Source organism: Grus americana, chromosome 1, assembly GCF_028858705.1.
Source record: "Grus americana isolate bGruAme1 chromosome 1, bGruAme1.mat, whole genome shotgun sequence".
Lineage (NCBI taxonomy): Eukaryota > Metazoa > Chordata > Aves > Gruiformes > Gruidae > Grus > Grus americana.
Window position 1 is genome coordinate 44,476,692 of NC_072852.1, and position 27,107 is coordinate 44,503,798.

General features: G+C 38.7%; 1 protein-coding gene across 6 annotated transcripts in view; it reads left to right on the forward strand.

Annotated features, from left to right (window-relative positions):
* The window catches only part of SYT1 (synaptotagmin 1), a 359,821-nt gene that overhangs the window by 289,772 nt on the left and 42,942 nt on the right, over window positions 1-27,107 (forward strand). For all 6 annotated transcript variants that reach the window (XM_054811274.1, XM_054811286.1, XM_054811280.1 and 3 more), the window contains one exon: window positions 15,077-15,194. In XM_054811274.1, coding sequence (XP_054667249.1) covers window positions 15,077-15,194 — 118 coding nt within the window. The remainder of the gene's footprint in view (window positions 1-15,076; window positions 15,195-27,107) is intronic.

Sequence of the window (27,107 nt, forward strand, 5' to 3'; positions counted from 1 at the left end):
TTACAAACCAGGATCAGTAGCTAAGGGAAGCTGTAAGATGGCTGTATCAAAATACTCCATCATAAATGTCATTAGAAGAACCATCAGAATGGAGACCAGCATTTTGACAGTCACAAGGAAAGAGCAGCTGTCACAAAGGAGACACAGCTTTTTCACTAAAAGACTGAAGAGTAGTATGCCACTCTGGTCTCCTTCCTTCGTTGTGCCCACTCCAGGTAGAACTAAAAGATCTTGGTTTCCAGAAGCATCACAGAAAGCTGTATTTTTGAAAAGGTTAAAGAAAAAGATTTAGGAATAGTGGTTCAAGAAAGAAAGGTATTAGCCATTTTCTTCATTTTTTTCCTCTGTCACCTCTTAAACACCAATTTAGACCATGTCAGGGATTACCATAGTAACCATTTAACTTCTTTTCAGATCCTGTTGTGTTTCAGTTTAGTTTAACAACGAGCTTAACTGGCATTTGAAGCACTTTGCATTGTACCTGTGATAAGAATTAGCATGAAATGCCCTTATTTTAGAGAAGTCACAGCTAGAATATAGAACATAATACTGTATTTTCAGTTTGGTAGTATTAGGCTTTTATTGATTTTATGGTAATATTTTTCAGAGGTAGAGTACATAAATTTAGGATGTATTACCAGGTCTTACTTCTAGGCTAAATAGATGACAGGCAGTGATAACTCGTTCCTACAGTTATCTGTTCGATTGCATCATCAAACTCAGCCTTCCACCAAAGGCTGAAGAAATTCCTTACGTTGGCTGATGTGTAGTTGGGGTGTTACAGGTGATGCAGCTGGGTGGTTTTAAAGCAATCACCCCGTTACTTCTTTCCTCTTTCTTTTCCGTGGCCTTCTGCAGCTTACTCTGTGATTGTTATCATAACTAGAGAAACACTCAGGACATGATGATTTAAATTAGATTCTAAAATCCTTTGGAAGAGCATAGGCTTTTTCTCTTATTCAGGTCTAATTCAGTCTGGGCAGGATGCTGTTGTATGAAATAATAACTTGCAGAAAAAACCCTTTTCGTAGAATATCTGTTTCTGCATTTTATGCATTCTTCCCTTGCAGGTTAATGGAGAACTGACATTTCCAGTTTTTAAGATCTTGCGGTCTACGACATACACACAGTTCTTTTTGAAGCACTGATTATGGCTAGTCTTTCACTTTCAATCACACAGATCAAAGCAAATAATATTCCTGGATGTTCATAGGTAACTCTACGTCATACATAAGATTTAAAGAGATTAACAAGATAGAAGTAAATGCTTTTCTGTACCTTATCTGAACATGCACATTTATAATGTTGGTGCTATAAAATTCAAATTTTTTTAACCTCTGTCATCTAGAATTCTAATGGAGAGAAATTTTACTCCAAGAATGATGCCACTGTCTAAAGATCAAACCATTTCTCCTCTCTCTCTCTCTCTCTCTCTCCAGACTTTCATAGCACTGGCCACACGAAGGGAGAAAACCATAAAATGCTGACTGATGTCTCAGTTTCTTATTCTTTTACATTTTTTTTTCTTTATTTTTAACTTCTACCATCATTCTATACACCTGAGTGAGTCAGCTAATAATTAAGCTGCACCTTTTAGCCTCCACAGTCTAAAGTTGCTGTTGCTTTTTAGTATCTCTGTTGAGCAGAGATCAAACTTCTGTGAATCACTCCACCTCCTCACTTCTCAGCATATTCTCACTCTGTGTGTATGTGTGTGTATAAGATGTAGACCTGAGTATGGAGCAGAAATACATCTTTCTTTTATGATGCATCTTCTCTGATGGAACCTTTTGTGCAGACTTCAGTTGTTTCGTGAGCGGCCTTTAATTGCATTAGTAGGAATTTTTGTTTCAGATGACTGCCTGGCTGTCTCGCTCACTAGATGGATGGAGTAGTACTGCAGTACTGTAGTTGTTCTGTCCTTTCCACTGGCAGAGTTTCCAGAGTAGGATTTTTTTTCTGTGGAGGGCTTGAGTATGATCACTGACACAGAATTACTACTCCTGCTGTCTCCTTCGAGCAGAACACAACTCACTTTGAGCTACAATCATCAGTGTGCAGATGAAATTCATTTCCGATCTCCTTTTTGAACCGAGGTATTGTCTGTAAGTGCTTCTTGCTGGCCAAGCACTAGATGAAGAGAAATACCTGAAACAGAATCCAGTGACATGGAGGCCAGGACATTTTCCTTGAGAATTATGTTTGCAATTACAATTATAGAAGTAGTGCCAAAGGCAAGAGTTTCCAAACCAGAAGTGAGAAAGAGAGTTCAAAGTGTTATGTCATTGCTGCTTGATTGGCTGGATGCGTTCACCTACAACAGAACAGAATGAAGAGTTTTTGCTACTTCCACTGTGACTGATAATGGCAACTAAATTTGGGAACCCTTCTCTAGTGCCTTTTTCTACTTGTGGCTGACCTTGAGTTCAAATCTCTCCTTCTTAGACAGAGACCTTGCCATAAAATCCTAACCTAAGTCATTCCCTAGATGATTACCATTATGTGGGGTTTATAACTTGCTTTTGATGCCACCAGCATAGAACATGGCACTGCAGCTTCTCAGTGGTATGGATGGCAGTGGGCAGACAGCGCCTGAACTTCCCATTAGGTCCTTAACCAATTTTAGGTGCTACTTTAATTGCTTCTGGTAATCTTCAGAGCTACTGGGTTGTCTGGAATCTAGTTATTTTACCTTTGCTTTTCCATATCTTCTTTGATAATTGTGAAAATTAACAGGAGGATCTCTGTTGATGAGTGGAGCTCAGGCTTCAAAACTGGCAGCAGCTTATTTTCATGCGAGTGCCCTGAGGTCTGCAGCTGACATCCCCTTTCTGTTAATGCCCAGCCCAGAATTAGATAGCTGTGGATTATGCTGAAAGTGGTTTTACTCATTCAGACTTTTCCATTAATCAGTCAGGCTGAACATTAATTTTCTGTGATGTTTTAGAGCAGGTAACTTTTCCAGGAGATGTGGGTCATTTGAATTAATTTCGATTACTCTAATTTTTTGCTTGTACTTATTATACAGAAAATAGGTACAACTATTGCAATTCTGTGACACAAAGAGCTGCAGTTCTTCTACAGCACATTTCTCTAACCCATGAGTTCTTTCTTGTCATAGTAGATTTTTATCCCTGCACTTTCTTTTTCTATCACTTTTAAAATTAACTTATATATGACAATACATCAAAGCCCTCCAAAAAAACCCACCTGTAACTTCATGTGCCATCCAAATATGTGCGTGCTTCTCTTTTTTTTTTTTTTACAATGAGGACCAATTTGTCTCGTTGCAATTTGATATAGCAAGTGATGATGTTTCTCTAGATATAGAATCATACTTTTCAACATACCCTTTAAATCATTAAATCATTTAAAATCTCTTAAAAGACATGATTATTTCTGTTTGTGATGCTAAACTATTAGTTGATTTCTTAATGGAGAACTGTATGCTCTTATTTTTATCCATCAGCCTAAAGGAAAAATATGCACATTTAGTGTATTGAAAGTTTCAACTTTTACAATTAAAAACATTAAAAACCCCCAAAATTTATATTTTCTGATATATGAGAATTGTAAATGAGAACGGATTTTAATTAAGCTGCACTAGATTTGCTGCAGCAATCATATGTTCCAGAATGACTTGAGAATATTGGCTTCCTGCTTAGATTTCAACTGTAGAGATCTAGAGTTGGCATAAGTTCCTGCAAGCACAAACACTGGTCACGTTATGGAAGAATTTAAGGCTCTGAAACTTTCCTGTTCATATGTTCCCTGTCATGAAAACTAGCTGTTAATCAGCCCTCAAGCACAACCACTGCATATAAAGCTGTGAATATCTTGTGTATAAACATTGGGACGTACTCCTTAGACTATTTAGCCCCCCTGTTCATTGATTCCTTGGGTTTATTGCCAGAAGGCACCACTATATGAGGTCTTACTCGCTGAGAATGACAGGTCTTTAAATCTGATCTATTTTATTTACATTGAGCCTAGACTAGCTAACATTAAAATTTTCTTTCTGAAAAAAAATCTCCCATTTGAAAAAAACCTTTCTTTTGTTTAGAAATACTACTGTTTCCTATCAAATTGGGTATTTTTCTAAATGAGGTGAGGTTGTGTGTCCTAAATCTGGAGGACTCCTAGGTCTTCAAGGAACATTTTAAAGAACCTCCTATAATCAAACTCAATCTAGGAAACAGGCAGTATCCAGGAGATAGTAGTGTTCCAACTGTGCCAAGCTGGGAGGAAGGTGGCACAAGGAAACTCCCTTACAAAGCTGAAAGTTGGACCTTACTTGGTTTTGGAGCAAGGAGCTAGAAACCCTCTGATTCTCAGTCCATGGCACTTTGTCCTAGCTGCATGGCCATAGCCTGCAAACTCCAAAAGCTCAGATTTCCTCATAGCGTCCTGACTTTCAGCATTATCTGCATGTTTTAGTGCAAGTTCACCAAAACCAAGTCTCCCATGACAGATTTTAAGATCATCTATTCAGAATTTTGTGGAAATTCCACTGGAAAATTCTGTGTGAGACCTTACTGACTGAGGTTACAAAGAGAATGCAGTGACAGTAGACCAGCATTCATTATAAATAGCTTTGCACCTCAGCTGGAAAACTCTTAGAGGGTCTTCAAACCCAAAGAGGTAGCAAGTTACTGATTTTAAGACATCAGTAGATGGAGAAAATAACACATCCCTAATCACTTCAGCAGTTACTCTATCTCTCTGTTAAAAATGTATACTTTATTTGTTATTTGGATGTTACTGGATTCTACTGTAAGTCATTGATTCTTGTTATGCCCTTCTTCAATAGATTCAAGCCAATTAATACATGATGCTGCCTCTTCTCTACAGTACTTATGCACTGTAATCAAGTCACTTCCAATCCTCTTTTCAAAAAGCTGCAGAAATTCATCTTTTATGTTTTTCATCATCAGGCTTTTTCTCCATTTTTCCAATAACAGTTGTGACTTTTTTACCTTCTTTGTAGTTTTAAGCATCTTAAAAAAAAAATATGTACACAAGAACTGTGTGCAATATGCTTTATATCCTTGCCAGACAGGCAAAGTCACCAGCTGCTTCCACTCACTTCTACTGTTGAGTGTTTTGCACAACATTACACTAGCAGTTGCACTTTCTCTCTGATCAACCTGTTGCAGTATTTACCATTATGATATTTTTTGTATTACTTGCTTAGTTTATCAGCAGAAATGTCTTCCACATCAATAAAAACAGCAATAGACCTTGAATTTTTTTGCATGTTTCCTTCATCAACCAAATTTGCAATCTTATCAAAGAGTGAATCTGGTTTTAGTTGAAAAGACCTAGTTTCCATAAAACCATGTGACTTCATATTCATTATATTTCATATCCTTTAAACCATCATTAATGCAATCTTTCATGAGTTCTTCCTTTTTTTCATGTGGGTTTGATAAAAGGCAAATGGCTGATAGATACCGCCTTCATCCCATTTGGCCTTTTTTCATGTAAGATGGGCATAACGTTAGCACCGTTCCAGTCCTCTGGAATTTCCCTTGTGGTGTAAGATTTATTAAAAATGAACATCATTGAGCCAGAGATCTCATGATAAGTGCAGTCTTCTTTCCTAGATTTTTATAGATGACTGCAGTGACCTCTTTACTGACGAGATTAATGAAATTCAGTGTGTGGTACTGATTGCTATGATGACCTTTGATGAGCTGTCTTGTCTTCCTAAAGAATGTGTTAAGAGAGTTTTTCAAAGTGAAATAGCCAGGGGAAGTGGAGTAATAAAAGAGGTTTTTGCCAGTATGTATTTATCCAAAAACTTGAATATCTTTCAGTAGTTTCATAAAAATACATTTCTGAATGCTTAGTCTAAGAAGTGGATATGAGCCTGGTAAGGGTAAGTCAATACATTTGAATACATAGCACTAGTTAGAAGGAACTCATTCTTGAAATGAGCACAAATATTTAACAAGCTGAATTTAAAACTTATAATTCAAGATGTTGTATAAGGAGGCATGTATTAGTTTCTTCATTTCAACTGGAACCAAAGACAAAAATATAGAAATTATCTCAGACAGTATTTTACATATTTCTGACTTCCCTGAAACTAGGAAGCACTAGAACAAGAGTGGCTCTGTGCTTTTCTGAGGGTTTTCAGCTTGCCTCTTTTCCAGCTGCATATCCTTTACCCCATCTCATATTTTTAGGCAGTTTGTATGCTCTGGAAAAATCTCCAGTACAAAAATTAGTAAAAGAGGACAATGGAAGACAATTTTCCAACTGAAAAGCAATGATACAGAAAAGGATTTCATATCCTGCCTGTGCTTGTAGCAAATTAGCAAATCCGGTTCCTTTTCGGCTTGTAGCCCCTTCCAGGTCACCACTGTGGCTGCAGTGCAGTGAGGCTCCTGACCTGCCCCTACGGCTGAGTTGTCTTCTTGTGAAAAGAAAGGCACAAGCTGGTTATGGCCCAGAGCAGTGTTGCATGGTGCCCTGGAAGCTGGGGAGCACGGTAAGAAGCCTCCTGTAAATTTAATGGAAACCAGTGCATACTCAGATTCTTGCCCTGTTCAGAGAAACCCTTGAGTACATGCCAGGTCCTCGCTTGTTCTGTTTGGCCCGCTGCTAGCTAACCAGCAAGTTTCTAATTTTAAAATAACCACATCGTGTACGGCCTCTTGCCTAATGGCCAATTTAGGAGATTTTGGAGGAGGCTGCTGTATTTTGTGGGGTTTGTGATTGGGGTCATGGAAGGGAGCTGGAGGTAGTGCTGGGGGATATTGTGGAGGAACATGAAAGCTGAACTGCTGTTGCAGCAAGCAAGAGATGAGAGAAAGGAGGACATATATCCACAGGAGTGGAGTGAACCAGGCTGTGTAAGTGTCGCTGCAAAAGGAACCGTTTATTTATAACGTAGCTGGCACTAGTACGAGGTGCAAGGTCTTTTTGTCTTGGTAGTTTGTTACGGAGGAAAGGGAAGAAGATAGCTGGCTACAAAGGTAATCCAGAAATTCCACTGAATTTCTCTTTGTAGTTCTTGCAGATCAAATAGAAATATACTGTATAGCTTCGGTAATGGAGGCACTGAATTCACCTGATAGTCTTTCGCTGGGGCTGTTGAATTTCAGCAGAATTTATCAGCAGCCATAGAGTATTGCTCATTCCATCATGCCAATCATTCCCACCTACTGGTTTGTTTAGTCTGTTTGTTCTGTCTTTCCTTAATCGATACTGTATGGGCATTGTAGCAAGGACTCTGTTCATGCCAGGTTTTTAATAAAGTACCACATACGGTGGTACATCTCACAGGTACGAAATTTGTAATTGATTTGATTCTTAATTACATTTCTCTGCTGTCTACTGATCCTGTATATTTTCGGATGTATGCTGTCATTTCAATCCATAGTCTAAAGCTTTGGACTCAATTGCTTTTGGAAACTAAGACACTCTTGGTAGTAGAAACTACATTCACTGAGCATTAAGGTGCCCATGCTTACTACAAGAGATGTTTTCAAATCAAGCAAGGGTACTGTACTGTGTCTTCCTGTACCTTCTCACAGGAGGACAAGGACTTTCTGTAAAGTGACTGCAATGCACATATAATATTCTAATAATTATGGAAAAGCTTTGTGATTTGACTTCTCACAGTGTCTGATAAGCCAAAAAAATCTTTCAAATGTATTACATTTCCTTTCAATGTTGTACTTACACTACTCACTAGAAGACTAGCCTTGTGACATGCTATAGTTAATAAGTTTTCCATGCTGTCAAAAGTAATAATATTAATGTGCCATTCAGTTAAATTAATTTTGTTTTGTGCACTGGCCTGCATAAACGTGAGTGACATTTAGAAATATGATCAGGCAGGAGCTGAGGAGAAGCCAAGTGGCAAAACAGAGCGAGATGCAATCATTAAAGCAGAGAAGCCAGCTGCAAGCATTTGTGGGTAGGCAAAGAGTTACAGAAAACCAGGCTATGATGTTCAGGCATATGTGTTTCTTTTAATTCATTCCTCCCTTTTGCGTTTATTTAAGAAATTCATTTTCTTCTTGTTTAATTAAGAACTCAGTATGTTTGGTAGCATGGTCTCTTGTTTGGAAATCAAAGAGTGCGTTTCTGCTAATCTTTGATTTCAAGTGCCTTCAGCCACAGCGTTTCTCATTTTGCAAGAGGCAGCTGATTGTAATGCTTTTAAACTGATGACCGTGAAGTGTCATTTTCTACTAATAATAACAGTGTTTTCTCTTTCCATTTCCTCTGCTTTTTAGAAAGCACTAATAGAAGTGCTTTCTCTAAACAGTTAAAAATGTAATGAAGAGGACTGAAAGGAGAAAGCTGACAAAACCTGACTTGATAATTTTATAACAACATTGGCTGGTTCAAATTATTGCCCAACTTGCTTTCAAGTCCAATTTACCATTGCGTTGGAGAATATTACATAATTAGGGCAGTTAAAAGAAATGCAGTCTACTACCTTCATATGTATAAAAGTATATAAAAATAAGAAGACAGAGATTTGTGAAGAATTTCTGTGTCAAGTAGTGCTGTTCAGAAGGGAAAAAAAAAGGAAAAAAAATTAGTAATTTTTATTTCCACAGAAAGATCCTGCCAGGTTCCCTTTAAGCAAAGGTAAAAAGTAGTGCTGGCATACAGAAGTTGTATCACGAAGGAGTCAGCGAGTAGGACAGTAGTAGGGAAATCAGTCAAAAGGAATATGCAATTAAACCGTTTCTTTTGGCTCTTCCTCACTCCTACTTTATACCATGACTGTACCCCTGCGGATACCACCTCCTGATACCTTTAATAAATTCCATTTGTAAGATTGTTCCCTGTCTGCTCTAAAACTTCTCCCTTTTGAAACTTACCTCATGGACCTTTGCTTCTATTTCTGTTCTCTGTTCACCTGGCATCGATCTCTTTTCCATCTCTTCTTTAGCCTGTTGTCACTGCTAGTCCCTTTTTCACGGCATCCGAAATGAGCCCTCTGGATCCCTGCCTCAAGAACCCTGTTTCTTCCAAGATCTCCTGCTGTAACCTATTTCACTTTGCTTTGCTTCTTAATTTACTTGTTATGTGGCTTGCAACCGAACGCTTTACATTAACAGGAGCTTCCTTTTATGGCCAAGTTTGCACATTTGAAGAGGGTATAACCTACAAAAGCACTTCTGGAATAATGTTAGTAAAAGCAAACAGGAGGGACTTGTGATCACAGACACTCTGTACGTCCGTTTTGGAAGACAAGTGGGTTATTCCTGTGAACAAAGACTGATCCTTGAATAAAAAAACACACAGTAGGGCACTTTTCTGTTCATATTTTATTGTTTTAGAGTATTTTCTTCAAAATTGTAGTAGGTACAGTCATGAAGAAGGTTCTTCCTTATCTCCAGAGGCGTGTAGTACCTATTTACTGCTAGCTGTATAACAGCATGGTTGCTCCGTTCATGGGCATCAAATCCTTTTAGACACCAAAGGAATTATTCTGCTTGTCAGATTAATGGTTTAGTTGTTAAAGTCCTTAAATTTATATTGACTGGGTTTATAGTTAACATTTTGCAAGTCTGAAATAGCTACTTCTGTAATCAGCCTTTTGATTGGAAAGGCTGGGGAGAACTCTGCCTCTCCTATTTGCTTTCAGTACTTTATCAGACTTTGGGGTACAGTGGTACTTGGTGTGCATACATATTCATGTGATAGTCTCCAAAAGTGCTATAATAATGGGCCGACACGTTAGCTCCAGCTTTTCTTTCTCTTTCCAGTTCTCCTTTGTCTTCCCTGCTGCACCGTCTATTTCTAGCCTATTTATGCAAACTGAGTTTTAAGAGCTTCTTGCTCACTTCCCACTCCTTTGCCTAATTGTGGCAGAATTATCTGCATATTGTGGGGTCATCTGGTCCCTGATTTGCAAGCATAAGAGAAAAAGATTGTCTTTTTTTCCTGATTGTACCTATTGCGGGTTTGAATTTTTCTGATTTGTTCTTTAACCATGTATTTATAAAAAATTCAATACCTTTGAAACCGGTAATGTTAGGAACAGCTGCTGTACCAATACAATTTCAGGTTTAAAGGAAAAGGGGAAACCCAACAAACCAGTATTTCCTTTTCGCAGTATGATCCCTGTTTGTCGTGCGGGGTGCAGAGGTGCAATATTTTCCCAGTTGTAGATCCCAGCTATGTGTATGTGATGCTAATTCTGCCCGCTTGCTATGGTGGCTTAACTGAAAAGTTGTGGCTGGTCCATGTAATCCATTTCTGCATCCGTGTGATTCTGTTACTAGTGTTATTGTGACACCTTTGCAGCTTAGTGTATTCGTGGCTTACGTGCCACGAGAAGGAATTTGTGGGATTTGAGATCTCTGTGTGTAGACAGAATATGATGACCTCAAAACTGTCTGAAGCCTGTGAATGTGGGAATTAGAATTAGAGATTCTGTTATTACAGTTTACCTGGGTTTCCTGAATTTGGAAGACTAATTTAGCTTATAACCCACCTTCGTGCTATCCCTGTTTTCTCCACAGAGTTTTAAAACATTTTATTTGGTGCGAAAACTATACAGTGAACATTATGAGCTTCAATTGTAAGTATTGATCAGTAGAAGAACGTCTTTGCCCATAAACCACGTCCTATTGTGTTTCTCTCAGGCTTATGCAAATATCCACAATCAAAACCAGGTCTTGAAGTTGGAAACCCACCTCACTGTGTTTATATCCTTCCTCTACTGACTATTTTGGAGTCTTAGATCCAATTAGGAAAAAGCATATTGTGCTGCGGCTCATTATTTTGGTTTTGTTTTACCAAGAGAGCTGCAAGCATCAACTTTCTCGTAATATCTTCCCCAAAAATGTGGTGAATGTTTATATTAACAAGATGGATATCGCTGCTAGAGATTCTGCAGTATGAATGAGAGTAATCTGCATAAATAGCATTTTTCTCTGTAGCTCATTAGGAGAGTGTACTGTCAAGGTAAAAATGACTACTGACAAATATGAGAAGAAACATGAGACAGGCAGGAGCCACTTAGAGTTGTCTCTAAAAAGTCCAGGTTCTCAACAGGACTTCGAATAGCCTTTTCTAAGCTGAGGAAGTGTTAGCAGTGCTGTCTATATCATTTATGTTCTGCTCCATTGCATTCTCTTTAAATTGAATGAAGTTATGAAGTTGCTTAGATGGAGAGAGTCTTTTGATTGGTGTTTAGGCATTATACATGAATAGGTTAAAGTCTATGAACCTCCCAGCTGGAAGTTTCTAACACTAACTTACAGTTTCCATCAGAGATCAAAGTAATTTACTAACATAAATTATTTATACAGAGGACTGAAAGAAATTTATAATAACAATAAGGCACCTCCATGAGATAATCACCATACCAGAAGCACTCATCTGTACCTTGTAGCCCTGCAGGGGTTTGTAATTATCTCCTGCAAACCACACCTCTAGTGATTGCTTTTTGTTGCTTCATTGCAGTGCTGCCACTTGCAGTATTTTGCCTGACAAATATTTTTAAAATTAAAAAAAAAAATAAAATAAATCTTAGGAACAGAAAACTTGTGGCAGTCATGCAAAGAGGAAATGTTAAAAGTACAAGAAATATTGAAGAAATGCAGTTAATACAGATTTTAATAACAACCAAAAAGTACTAAAAGTGATTCTGTAAGCATTTAAAGAGGTTCCTACACTTTTTCTTCAAGTTATTCACTGGAATGACCCCACCATCTGCTGCCATTTCCCATGGCTAGATGGTGATCTATGGAAAACCAGCTGTTTATATGAAGCTGGCTTATTTTCCATGCTTTCTGTAGCTAAAATTACATTAAAAGAGGCTAAAATTATATTAAAAGAGGCTAAAAATGCATTAAATGCTCTCAAAAAATTACTCTTCTGTGTGGTATTTGCACAGAAGCATAACCAGATTGCAGGTGGAGAAAGGCTGGTGAGAGGTGATGGTCTGCGTGGCAGTAACTGTGTTTGTAAAGTGCCTCCTCCAGCCCCTGCTGAAGGGCTCAGATCCTAACACCATTTTATGCTTACAAAACACACTCTAGTCTCAACACAAGTAAAAAAAACCAAAACCCCAAAACAAACAAACAAAAAAACCCCCCACAAACCCCAAAAAAACCCCAAACCAACCAAAGCCCAATCAAAGGAACAATTAGTAGCATGGCATTGATTTAAAAGTACCTTCCAAAATAGATGTTTAGCTAGTCTGTCAATGAGGGACATTTCTGAGGAATACAAGGGAATACAAGTTCCCGTGCTGCTACAACCAAAGCTCCTCCTAGTGAATCCAGAGGTGAGGGCAGAATCCTTGAATGTCGGGTGATAGGTGAGTACAAAGGTCTCTAAGATGGGGGACCAAAATGAGCTTTCAAATATACCCTGTTTCAGTCTTATTCAGAGCCCCATGAATCAACCGCGCTAATTCAAACCAAGGCTCCCATGTAATAGAACAGCGACTGCCGAGACAACTGGGCAGCTGGGTGAGCTGTGATCATAATGACACAAATCAATAAGCAATTGATTTCTTCCATTCTGAACAAGCTGCAAGTGATAGATCAACTTCACCGTTAGCCTAGCCAATATGGACTTCCAAAGCTGAATGTCAAGGGAACAGGAGCATGTTTTGCTGTCACCGTGCCATTGCAGGCTCTGCTAGAGCTGAGCACGAGCTATGCAGGTTGCACGGCTGAAATCTGTATTTCCATGATCTGAATCTATACTGGGATTTATAACAGTATATGCAGACAGGGAGGAATAGTAAGTCCTTCCATAGAAGTGCAGTCCATGCTGTGAAAGACATCTTAAGTTATTTCAGATATGAGTTAAAAATGTAAATTTTCTGATCTTAGGATCTCTTCTTTTGAGCAAGGTCATAATATCATTATAGCTCTCCTGGGTCAGACAGAGGTCTCTAAGACACTGCTTCCCAACCAGCCCCTTTCCAGCCTGAAGAGTACTAATCTACTTAGCTCTTCCTTCTGCAGAAGCTGTGTCATGTATTTCATCGTTCCTGCTGCTTTTCTTGGAATCTTTCCTAATTCTATCATATCCTTTTTGAGGTGGGTGGGGAGGACACCATAACTGCACCAGTTTTCAAGATACTGGCACATGTACATTCTGACAGCGTTTTTATACGTGATACACACATTTGACATCATGAGCTATTTTGTTGTGCTGTCTCTGAGCATTTCCTAATTATACATAACTGTGTGTTTTGTATGTTTTCTGACCACTGGTGATCATTGAGCTGATGTTTTGCAGGGAACTACCTATTATAATCCCTGGGTCTCATTCCCAACTTGTAATAATCAATTCAGAATCTGTAACTTTATAGATGTTGCATTATTATTGCAGTTTCTAAGTTTTTTTTTAAATTGAAAGGAACAATAACTACATGATGCTGTCCTTATATATACCACTCCAGTCTTTTGTTTGGAACAACAAAGAATCCTGCATCCCCAAGGGAGTCTTCTGAGACAAGCCCACGCACCTTTTGATAAAGAAGGAAGATGTAAGCTCTGAAGTATAGCTGAGTGTCTGGCATGCATCCTTCGGACGGCTATACTGCAGATGCTTATCAAAACCTGGATAAAAAGTGATTGTGTGTAAGAGCTATTGAGAGAAGAACTGCCACTGATGCTGAAAATTTGGCTTAGTGGATAAAGTTCAGTTTCTCTTAAATGACTTGGAAGCTTGAGCTCCCAGTTGGAAAGGAACATTTTGGTTCCTTTTACATGGATGGTGAAGTCCTCAGGACATGGGCTGTCTTTTCTCTAGGAAATGCCCACTACATCCATGAATATGTGAGCCAGTTGCTCTCAGTAGTGTTCTCCCAGCTTTTTAGGAAAGGTTCTGACTCCGCCTCTTTCTCCTTGGCTCTTTAAAGCTGGTAAATTGTCATGTTCTTTTTGCTTTTGTGGTACGGGGGGAAAAGGTGCATAATTTCTGCAAAAAATTACCTAATGTCTTAACAAAAAGCTTGGATATACCCCCAAAACTTTTCAACAACCAACCTTCCAATTTATTCTAAACCAACACTGGAACCGAAAAGTATATCGTGATAGAAATGTACTTTATACTCTACAGCCAGAATAAATTGTGGAAACAGACATGTGCCATAAGTACTACTGTCTTGGAAAGAGAAACATTGCTGTCTGAAATGCTTTATCAGTATAACCTGATTCTTCTTGTCTCAAAAGCGACCTTGTTACCCCCCTAGAGAAACCGTTGTGCCCCAAAGGAAGGAGGAAAGCAGCTCAGATCATCCTGGCAGTACTCTTCTCTCTCTCTTTCTCTCTCTCATATCTGCAAGTTCAAATCTATTACTCCTCCTTTTAAAACAAAGTTCCTGTAATTCTGAACATAATTCAGCCTTTCCCTCTTAGCCAGGACGGTTAGGAAGGTACTAAGCAATGAATTGCAGAAGGTTGCATTTGGCAGGATCCCAGATGATAGGCTGCAAGGCTGAAGGCAAAACCAAATCCTTCCAGCCCTTCCTAATGTGGGGAGGGATGCTCTGTGTGCTTTCCCAGCCTATATCTGCCTTTTGGTTTTTGCCTGTCAGATAGAAGACAAGTCTTTTTTTTATACTGGATGTTTTGTGCTTTGTGTTTTTTATACTTTTTGCTTTTGTGACAAAGTGTGATGAGAAAGATCCATGTTACTGTGTCACAGAAAGCAGTCTAGTGGTTGCGTATGTGTGTGTGTTAATTGATTTCCACTGAAACTCAACCTTAAAAAAACAAAACAAAACAAAACATAAAAAAACCAGTCATGACTTGGTTTAAAGGGCAAACAGTATTTGTGGGACCCTGGTTGTCAGGGGAGGAATGCTGAGCGCTATAACTTATTTTACAGCCAGCACACATCTTGTCGTTTGGCTCCATACAGGATAGTTGCTGGGAACTCCAGTTGCCACAATGGACTTGAGGTTATCAAGGATTTAAGCTGGGCAACTTTTGGCAGCTATCTCATATTGTTCATTTGAATGTTTTGTCTAACAATAGGAGTTTGAGATGTATGTGGAGCTTTCACGGTTGTATTTTTAAAAGGTACAAAAAATGATTAAAACACAACACTGTCTTGTTTGCTTTCACAGCAAGAAAAACTGGGTGATATCTGCTTCTCCCTCCGTTATGTGCCTACGGCTGGCAAACTGACTGTCGTCATTCTGGAGGCAAAGAACCTGAAGAAGATGGATGTCGGTGGACTATCAGGTATGTGCATGAAAATCTGCTTGTAGGTTTTACAGGCTTGTAAAGGCAGAAAAGCAACTCACTTTCTATCGGAGATCTCTTGGTTGAGAAGGTAAGGGCTCTTGTTCACTCTCTGAAAAATGCAGTTTGTGTTTTCTCAAACTTAGGGCATGTCTGAGTATATCAGAACTCATTCTAGCTTAAAGAAGGCAATTTCATTATACATTGCGTTTCACTCCAAGACAAAGTCTGAAGAGTTAAACAGTCAGATGACAGTGCAAGCTCTCTGTACTTCTCTCCTGTTGCCTGGAGATAAATACAGACTCTTCAAGCAAGAGACAAAAATCTGACTACAATTCCTATAGTCTGTTTAGTCACACAAAATGTGAGCATTTCCCTGCAATGTTACTGATAATGCACAACAGAGGAACTCACCACAGGTCACCATGCTGACTGCTGGTTGAGGTGCTAGGATAATTGTTTCTACATTCGAAGGGCTCGGGTGTGATTGCTCCCATGCACAGCGCCGGGAGTGCTCTGCATTTACATATACACCAGCAATCAAAATGACAGTCTTGCACTTGTGGTAGTCAGTGAGGTTGATAGGTCCAACGTGCTCAGTACCTACAAATAGTCCTCATAGTCTTTCCTTGTAGTAAGGCTATGCACACTGTGAGTGAGGTGATGGATGCCATCTGTAAGGGAGGGTGAGGTCAGCACGCATGACATCAGGGCTGTGTCTCTGTGGTGGGGCTGTGGCCCAGCGACCTCGTAGAGCTCCATGTAGGCTTCTGTTCTCTGCTGTGTCTGGAATTCTTGGACACAAATTACTGTCTAAATTGCCAATTAGCTTAGACCAAATTAAATAACAAGATGTTTTATAAAGAGAGATCTTTCCAGGAGAATTTTATTTTCTAGACCTTCTGTTTAAAAGAGACAATTTCTACTGACCATTGAGAATGAAGATGTTTCCAGTGCAGCTGTAGAACTGAAAACTTTTACAGCTGTCACTAACACACAGATGATGTAACTACTGATTTTGAATTAGCAAGTGATAAGAAAAAAGGGTTTTGCTTGTATTTTCTTATAGTCTTAGCACAAGGTAAGAGTTATATCCAAAATACACAGAGAAATGGGGACCTGCTAAAAGCAAGTCTGAAGGTTTTGTTTACCACTTTTGATGAACAGTAACAGGAGGACCTTCACAGAGTGAGGGGAAACAAAGTCTCTTACCAGTATCTTACCAGTTATCTTTTTTTCTTTATTTTACTTGCTTCTAAAATCTTCCACTGTACGGCAACAGACATGATAAAGTAAAAGACATCAAAATATTGTTGTAGTCATTACCTGAATCAAGTCTAGCTTTTTCTTGTCTAAAATGGAAACTGAATTAGGAAACACCACTAATAGTTTCCCTAATGCTTGTGCTGAACCAATTGCAAATTAATGTTCTTAAGCACATTTACTTCCTAATTGTTTCCTAATGAAAGATTAGATTCTTATAATGAGGAAGTGTGGGGTTTTTTGACTGAAGTATAACTCTAAGAGTCAGAGCATCTATATTATTTTCCAAGCTTTGTGAGAAATGTGATGGATAATGGGTGCTCAGCTCATAAGAAAAGAAAGAAAGGGGCAGGGGAAGCACTAATGAACTGAAGACCTTCTACAAACGTCAGATGGAAGATATAATGCATTGTGTTGGAAATAACTACGAGGAAATGAATGGGCTTACTCTCCCCTCTGTGCTTCAGCACATAGAGGACATTTAAATATATTTCTAGAGGATGACAGGTTTTGTTCTCCTTTTTTAGGGCCATGCCAAACTAGAAACATCATGTTCTCTCGGAGACAAACAAACCCAATGGGATACCATGGTTGTAGCAGGAATTCAAAAGTCGCTGACAGTGATAAATGGCAGTTAGTACAGTATTTCTGAGGCTGTAATTATAGATGAAATAATGTTGGTTTAAAGTGGATCCAGTATCTTTCATTAGGGAATTTATCTTTTGAATAAATTATGCAGAAATAACTTTTGAAATCAAGCTGAGATTCTGTTGTCATTATTCGCACTAAATAATACCTACTCTCAAAGTTCAGTACTGCTAAGTGGTAATGAAGGTGACAGGATTTTATCTCAATTAGGGAACGCTTTCCCCACTAGTTTTGTTATGTTGTCTAGATACTAAAATGGCTTTTCGTTTTGCAAAACTGAAAGTTTTGCATTGCAGTGGAGGTGGGAAAATGTTACAATCAAATGTGATCTCAAACTGAATGTTACCTATGTACTCAACAGCACTTACTGTCACCAAGGGAAAGCCATTAGCGAGAGGCGAAAATTATGTAGTTGTCACATATAGGGGAAAAAAATCTTAGAAGTTTGTCAAAAATAGGCAAAAAGTATCTGCTTTTGGGTTTAGAGTATATCTTTTTGTTATTCTCTCCTATTTTGGAGAAGAGGCTAGAAAAGCAGCAGACAGACATTTGGAAAGGGCTCTGCTTTCTCTTGCATCCAGCCTTTATGCCTCTCTGTGGAGTTTTTCTGCCTTGCGGAAAGGAGGAGGAAGGCCCTGGCTCCCGCAGGAGGTCTGACATAGGGCCGCCACGCATTCGCAGCACGGCGGCAGGCAACCTTGCAGTTTCCTTCTGGCTGCTTCTCTCCACATCTTGAGTATTACTGCTGCTAGTAAATAATCCGCTATACCTTTGCACCTCAACAACGTGGAAAGCTTTAGCATTTATGTCATCTTTAGTCCCTATACAAAGAACCAGTCACTGTGGCTCAGTAGTCTTCTGCACAACTATTTAGTAATTTATTAAAAATTGGAATGCATCCATAATTGTAGTCAATCGGCCTTAAAAACATGCTTGATTTTCAACACGTGTGTTTTACGTTTTGCAGATATAGAGCCCAGTTAAGAAAGTACCTATCCAAAGCGAGAGCGATCAAAGTAGATTGAAAGTACTACCTTTCCTAGCATTTCTAGAGGGTGAAATTCTACTGGTGAAACCTTAATCCTGCTAGTCAGTGTATATATCCCATTTAATGGTTACTACAGTTGCAAAAAAAAAGAAAAAAAAGCCTTTATCTCCAGTGTTTTGAACTTTTCCATGAATTTTATTAGCAGTCAAAAGCCAAGCACAAATTACTTCAGAAACAGACAATAAAAGACAACAGACTAATCATCAAATTCATTAGATTCCTTGTAACAAAACCAGATTACCCATCTGAGCAATAAACTCCCAGGTCTTAAACTTAATTGCAACATCAGGCTGTGACTAAAGCAAAGCTTGGCTGAAACACTGGAACTGTTCAGCCTGAGCTCATCAAGTCACCACAAGTGGAAATCATTACTTCTGGTGAGCAAGGGCCTCTGGCAAACAATTATGCGTGTTTTAAAATGGCATTTTAATTATTTAAATTATATTCAAATGCATTTTTAATGAATCTGACATCTGGCAGGTGATATGTAGGAATGTAAGCTATAAATAGATTATTTGTATTTGTCTGAATTTGGTAAACTCTGGTTACATGGTTTTATAGGTATCCTTCACCCAAAATGTCTACGAGACTTAGAAGCTTAGGTCTTACAGCAAATCAAGGGAACTTAGAGTCCCAAGTCACTGTGTTGGTTGTTTTTATTTAATTTCATTTAGATGATTTGCAAAATTGGAAGATTTCAAAACCAGTTTGCAATTTAACCTCTCCAAACAGGCCATAGAGACGTAGTCTGACTAATTCCTCAGTAAGGGCACAATGCAGCTCAACAGTGCCATTTGGTTCACAAGGGTCATCCTATGAATTACGATACTTTATTGAGATTTACGATCCCTTCTGCTGCAGAGAGAGGGCAGGAATTATCTGCAGCTCCCCTATGAGATGTTCATTGAAATAAAAGTGGTAGTGATTTCAGATATGGATTTAAATGAGTATAAAACTTTTATCTACATTCATTTTCATCTTGGGGTTTATTCATATTTTTTACTTATTTTCTAAAGAAAAAATGGTTGTTTAACCCTCAGCACATCTGACTAGCAGCTAAATGTGGTCTGTGCAACAAATATGGTGCTTCTTTTTATTACGTAGGAAGAGTCCCAATAGTAATACATATTTTTGCAGTCAGTTCTATAGATTTCCATGAATTTAGTCATACCCTCCATTTGTATTCATTTTTGTTCCTAACATGAAATAAAAGCTTTCATTTCAACTTCCAGCAGCTTTCCCTGCTTTTACCAAGCCAATTGTTGAAATAAATTACCTGAATACATTGAAAAACATTTTCCTTCTGAACCTTCAGAAGAGACTGAGTCTGGCACCAGGACAGGCTGTTGTTACGGGTGTTTAGCTACCCAGGCCCTTCAGCTTAAATGCCTTTTTTAAGAACTTCAGTGGCTGCATGTATTACTGGCAAAATAATGTTTTATATCAAAAAAGTCATGTCTTAGTGGCTGATAATTAGTATAAAACTTAACATAGCTTACTGTCTTTTCAGGATTAATTTCAGTATGGTTTATTCCTTCTAAAAATCTTTGAAAGCTAATGTGGTTTTTTTTTTCTCTGTGTATTGTTTTAGCATGCTTAGATTTTAGTCAATCTAATTATCAGGAATGTATCCTAGTAGCAAGCGATGTACCGTCCACTTATCTCCTCAGCACTGCTGCCTCTCACCGCTCCTCCCAGTCAGACCCCGAGTTTCAATGGGGAGGAGATGCCCTGGCTGGCGTGGGCTCAGGTCTTGCCTTGGAACTGTTGCCAAGTAGCGAATATTATAGCAGACACTAAACTTTACCTATCTATCTGTGCCAAATTAATGCTTAGGAAGAACTGCAAGGAGGAGAGGATTGGGCTTGGATCCATGTGCCCTTCCTTCTGCAGAAAGCTGCGGATACAGCCGTGAAGAGAAAACAGCACATAATCCAGTCCATTATGTGTGAAAGCTAATCTCAATATTTATGAGTTATAAATAGAAAATACACAGCACCTCTTTGTATCTGCCAAGCAAATACTAGAAATTAGAACCATCCCTGGGGACCAAATAGTACTATAGCAGAAATAAAGCTAGTTTTCTACAATTAGACATTTATTTTAAATATTGCATTCAAATTCAAAAGGCTTGGTTCTTAGAAAAGAATTGAAAAATTAAAAATTGTTTAGAGACCAGCTCTTTGAAGACAGAGTGAATGCTCATGAATTATGCAGTCAGAGCATTCACTTTAATAACTTCATTAAAACATAAGAAACCTTAAAAGCTAGCTAACACAAATGCAATATTATGGGAAGAGAAATACACCATTAGTGCCATGGTCTTGCTATAAGGCATATTGTAAGCATAACTCAGTGAATATTAAGGGAAAAGAAAACAGCCTTATTAAAAGATGAAAGTAAAAATAAACACCACCACTACCACAACAGCTGCATTTGCAACTAGCCTAATCCTAAAGAATCCAACAGAGATCAGTACCAACAAATATTTTAAGATCTCTACTTACTGTGAGGATTTCTGCAACATCTAATATCCCGGTATCTCTACTGTAATACGCTGGCAGAACTTCCAGCAGTAGATGGCTGCAGCAATACATCTCACTAACGCTTGCAAAGCGGTCTCACAGCATCACCGTAAATTCGCTGTGGGTTCCTACGGTGGTGATGGGCTCGGTCACCAAATCGCCATCATGTTAAAATCTTTCTCTCCTGCCTGGGAGAACATTCCTGTTGGGGACATCTTCCTTAAGACTGGATGGTAGTGAGGGGGGCTCTTGTCTGAAATGGTCCTCTTTCAGTGGATAAATAAGGTCTTAGGGAGTTGTTTCTTCTAATCCCAACTCAAGCTTTTGACATCAAACCACTGTCTTCCTCAAGGTAAAAGCTGAAGAAGGCAATTCCAAAATCAAAATATATTCCAAATTACAATGTATTTATCATAGAAGCCATGTTAAAGGATACATAAACTCTCATATTCCAGGGCAATTTGGAAAGTCTTATGAGGAAGCTGTGAGGTAATTGTCCATTTTGGAGTGAGTACACAATTTCCACTAAATCATATGCTACAGGCTATTGCATGCAATAATATATTGTATTAGATGAACCATCAAATGTGGCAATTGCTACAAAGAAGCAGAGTCAAATTGTTCTGCTCTTTTTTTTTCCTCCTGTGCTTAAAACGAGGAAAAATAGATTGTGCCTGCTGATTACCAGTGAAGTTGTACAAAACCGGTAGACATTGCTCTGAGAAACCTTAGGACAAACACTGCACCGAAAAAGTGCCTGGGCTCAGGAGGTGTTTGAACAGCATCTTGATTTGAGAAAGGAGAGAAAGCTTATTGTATGTATACATCTCCTTATTTGTACACGCTGAACAAAGGTACAGGAGATCAGCACCCAGCCGTGTGAACTCTGTCAGCAACAATAGCCATAATTTTCTGGCATTTCTATTGATTTCCCTCCCACTCTCCCTTCCCCAAAACAGAGAGCAGGAAGACTTCTTATTCTTTTATTTGAATAGCCACATCTAAATAATGCATTTTGTGTGCAATTGTATGCGTGCTTCTTCCTGATTAAATTATAGTATGTTTTTATTTGGTTATGCAGTCCCAATGCAAGTGTGAAGATGTGTGTGTTAATTACTTATATGAAAATGAGATGGTTAATACTTTAGGTTTTCAAGCTCTACAGAATTTCATAGCAATGTGAGTGGCTGTAAAATGGATGTAAAAATACTGTAGATAGATTCTGGAGTCCTTAGGGAAATTAGGCAGTTCTCTTACAAGTAAGTTTAATTTATTTTTACTCTCTGAAAATTGCAGCCTATGTCTTTTCTTTTAATGGGTTTCAAGAAAAAAATTCAAATATGAACTGAAAAAGAAAATGTCTTTTTTCATCTCTATAAATACAGTTTAGATCAGTGCTTAAATGCTCAGAGAAAGTAAGGAAAGTATAATTGAGGGTATTTCCTTTTCAGGACTGTGTCAAGTCATACAGGTTTTTAAGACAGCATCATGAGGATTTTATTAGCACTGTTAACGTGGTTGAGGTTTGATGAAGTTTGTAGGACTTTCTGAAGAAATAGAAACTTTAAATTCAAGTTTTTACATTACTTTAAATACCACATGCATTTTTTATTTGTTTAATCCCACGTGGGCAAGAAAGATGATTAGTTTCTGCTAGATCTTTATGCAGTTACTTTTTATAGGCCTCCTGACTCAGTTTCCAATGTGTAACTCCTTTGTGTGCACATCTCAATGGAAGGAAACATTTCACAAATTAGACCCTCGATCCCGCTCCTCACTTATCCCTGACGAGAGCAGGGGTTGTATACCTGTATTCCCTGTACGGGGAATTGCACGCCTCCTCTAGTACACTGTGCTGCAAATACGTCTGTGATGACAGAGAAGTGTGTACTTCAGGGTAAGGAGAGAGAGAGAAAAACAGGTGTTTCTAGTTCTTTGTCGGTATCGTTGCTTTGCACATATGTTTTATGGGTGATAGTTGTTCAAATCGGTTCACACATTTGGGAAGTGAAGCTCTCCGCTGGCAGCTGGGAGATGCTTCTCATTCAACAAAAATGGAAAATAAGTTTTCCCATTGCCAATTCCAAAATTTATTTTCCAAAATGTTTCTAACTGAAGGTGGGAGTCAAGTCCTGCCCTCTCTTCTATCGATGCAGTTTCCCAAAAAGGTCCCATTACCCATCTCAAGGTGACAGGAGAGAAACAGAATCTTGTTGCTGATGAAGACTGAGGTGCCAACATTCAGTTATTCTCATTGTGCCTTTTGTGTGTCTCAGGAGAATGATACAAATCTCAAGTGGGATTCTCTTTCCAAATATTTCATCCCTTACTTCCATGATGCTATTGATGAGGCAGAAAACCCGGCATTTGGGCTTTGTTTCTTCCTTCCAGCGCAGGGCACGCTGTCTTAGAACCACTTTGTTCTAGTTGAGTCAGGCACAGGGGTTTGATTAACTGCAAATTACCTGCCAACAAGGTGGAAAAGTGAAGCCCAGAAATGCCACTTTTCCCTTGTAAAGAAGTTTGTGTGTGATAGAGGTGAGAATTTATCTGGGTTTAATTCCTACCTGCCTTTCTTGTGCTTTTGTTTATTAGCTGTGAAAGTCAACACAGTGGGTGTCCTGTCTTTATGAGGGTCTTCTGTATCATCATTACATCTTCTTTGTAAATAAACTGAATAACTGAGCTCTTCAGACATATTATTGTAAAGTGTATGTATCACTTTGTGAAACCTTCAGATGTATTGAAGGGGAAAACAAGGCTGGGTATGAATGAAGTAGCTACACCAGCAACACCTTTAGATATTTAGTTTATTTAGGACAGCTAAGATGCTAGGCAAATATTTTACAAAGCTAAAAATAAGAGAGGAATCTGGAACTTTTTTTTCCTCCTCCATAACAATATGATTGGTTTTAAACTAAAAACTGTGGGGTTTTTCCTCCATTATACCATTCCTGTAGATAAGATGGTGCCAGATGTGTTTCTCTCAACTTACGGATCTATCACCAATATAATGCAATAGTAAAACTGGTAATATGAAGGGAACATCTCCTGACATTTTATGGTTGTTAGTGCAGTCACTTTAGTTCATATGAGGAGATTAAAATTTTCTTCCTCTTTGGTTGACGAATATGTTGTTGCTCATTCCCCACATGAATTCCTTTCATTTCTGCTGAGCTGTCTTCAAGTTTACAAATAGCAACATTTTTTACTTTCTTTAAATCAAAATAATTTATGTGCAGGGGTTTTTTGTGGCATCCCATCACGTTAGATATTAATGTAGTATTTATTGAATAGTAAAATATATAACTCTCATTAAGGAAAGATACAAATAAAGCACAGGTCACATAGCATCTGTCCAGTATGCATGCCAACAGACATAAACTTTATTTGACTGGAAAATTCAAATGCTATGTAAGACAATTGACCAATGTGCAGTGGGTAACATTTAGAGGTTTTCTTGCAAAACATGCCTAAAAGCAAACCTGTCATAAAGAATCCCACCCGATGCAAAGCTCAGCTGTTTTCGACTTTTTTTGTGAAGGCAAAAAGGAGGATTTATAAGCTCTGTGTTGTGAGCTTTGTCACAACATAATCTCTTTCAGATTTGTGTTTGTCGAAAACCAAATAAAGATACAGAAATACATTATAAAACTGTGCATGATCTAATGGTAGGCAGTACCAAATTTTGACTTCTGCCCTGTAAGTAGTGACACATGAGGATTTCAGGATCCAAATGTAATCTCTGCAGCTCAGCAGCATCTCTGTAGTAATTGCTTCAGGTCAAAGTAAGGGGTTCTGTTTAATCACAGCTATCAAGCCCAATTCATGAGACCTCTTTTTCTTCAGATTCCTGATGGTATCACAGAACACTTTACATATACAAGTCTGCAGGTTAAATCCGCCTTTCCATTGAAGAGAATATGATCATGTCCAGATTGAGCCTTAGTGAGAAAGCATCTCCAATTCTGTTTGAGCCTCTCCGGAAATCTTTGCAGTACAGCTGGTTCCAGGGCCAGTCTCATTACAACGTTGTTTTGAGGTGATGCGTTCCTGCAGTCAGTTCCAGGAAGCTGAGTTGAAGTGCTCAGCTCTATCGGTTGCTTCCCATCAGCAAACCATCACATGCTTGTCAACGTTGGAGGGATGCTAAAAGTAGTGATTATGAGAGTGTGCAACATAATGGGTTTTTTGAGTTCAGGACCCCTGGCTATGTGGGATGTGAAGAAATGCTTATGTAAGGATGTGACAGCATCGGCAAGTCTTGCGCTGCAAATTGTTTCAGCTGGTTGGGAGCTAAGTTAATTCAGGTTACTCCCTCATGGATAAAAAATAGAGGTGAGAATGTTTAATTAAAAAGAAGTGCATATTACTTTAAAAATAAGGTATTTGGGATTGGGATTGGGATCTGGAAAGCTGTGGGAGCAAAGGTGTTTCTGGAAGAGGTTTTCGCTGTTGTCGATCAACGTCACTTTCCCTGGGACTAGACAAGCTTAAAAGGTATCGGACCAAACTCCTTCCTGGACAGTGGAAGTCAGGGACTGGCTCAGCCATTTCTGGAGACTATCCATAGTGCCCCATTGCTGAGGAACATCTGCTTCAGGAAGTGACTGAAACCAGCACTTGACAAGCACAATCTTTGCATCTGCTGCTCTGCTCAGTCTGTGTGTCTGGCAGTCCCTGCGGGAGAGTGAGTGATTTCCTAATTGATCGAGTTCTTTGACCTGAATTAGTCAAGAAACAGACTCATGTATGAGATAGATGCTGCTTTTGTCTAATCTGGGCATGGATTGCATCACGGTTTGAATTCTTCTCACAACAAAATGGAATAGTATAAGAGAATCCACACCAAAGCATAGACATTAATTTGGTTTGTAAATTAAATAATTCAGACAAGCACATCTTCCACATACACCAGTGCACACTTTCCTTTGTGTAACTAATATGTCTATGATATTATGAAATACCAGTTGCTATAGTGTCTAGGTGTTATGGTCCTCAGCTTCAGGTTCCATGAGGTAGCAGAGGATATGGACTTGATAGCTTTTCAGCCTTGAGGTAGGCTTTGTACTGATGAAATGTTCCATTGCATTAAGAGTTGGCAAAAGCCCAAGGCCAACAGTAGTCCTCTAGTAATTTAAAATATAGTTCTGTGAGCAGTGGAATTATAAGGCGTGATTTCCTTTAAATTTCAGAGTGTGACTGGGTATTCTGATGTCTAATAAAATACATGCTTCAATTGAAACTTTTTTCCACAGTTTGAACATCCACAATATCTCTTTCACACATGGTTTTTCTGGTGTGTAGTAAGAGGTGAGACCATGTTGCAGCTTTCACCTCATATAGGGATACTTAGTAGGCTCGCTCTATTCCACCTGGCTGCCTACTTTCACAAAGCTTGCAGGAATTTAATATCCTTGAGAGGCTTGTGATCCTGTCAAGTTTGATTGACACTGGCCAATATACTAAAAAGGTATGGAAAGAGAACAGTCAATCACCAGGCTGGTACCTGCACACAAAGACGACAGAATGGTTACCTACACTGTGTTTCCTTGGGAACCCAAGCAAAAAAAAAAATGTACTTTGTTTTATTGTAAATCCAGTGACAAACATGCTTTGATGATTCATATTTAAATCTATTCTCATTTTCTGGTCGTGTGGTGTTGGTTTTTCTTCCTTTCTGATCTCTGGATAAAGCAAATGAATACGTTTTTTTAAAACCTAGATAGCTGCTCCAAATCATTCCATTGCTTCCTCTCTAGTTTTAATTGCTTTCCATGCATAGGAGATCCTGAATCTGAATAACCTAAGCCATACCCTGATTTTAGAAAACAAATTTTGGCTTTGTTGGCTGTTGGCATCGTACTTCAGCAAAGAGCACGGTCCCCAAGCATTCCATTCCAAAAGCTGTGCATTTGCATACAGGTTTGCTTTCTGCAGAGCATTCGCAGGATAAGCACTTTGGCTTTTCTTGTTTACATGCTGTTTGCTGTGTTTTCTCTTTGTTTACAATTCCAGCATATTTGAATCCTGGTAGGTTAAATGGAAGGGAAGACTAGCATCATCTGCAGTGCTGCTGTCTGACCTATCCAGCACATGCATCTTGCTTTTAAAAAGCCCAGTCATTTTTCACTAGCACTTTGAGGTACATTCAAATCTGCTTTGGCATCTGTCCAGCCCTGCATAATATCAGGCAGGGGACATCCTGTCTGAGAGAACAGATTGTTAGTTCAATTATATTCCTGAAATTGAGTTAAATTTCCATGAAATCTACTTCAAATGTGAAGAACCCTAGGGGAATGTTTTTTTTTTTTGTTTCTTTGACTTATATTATAGCAATCAGGCATACTAAATGAGATGCATTGTGTAAGTGCGTGTTCTGCGTGCTGTTTATGGCTGTTTATATCTCATGTGTTTGATAACAGGGTG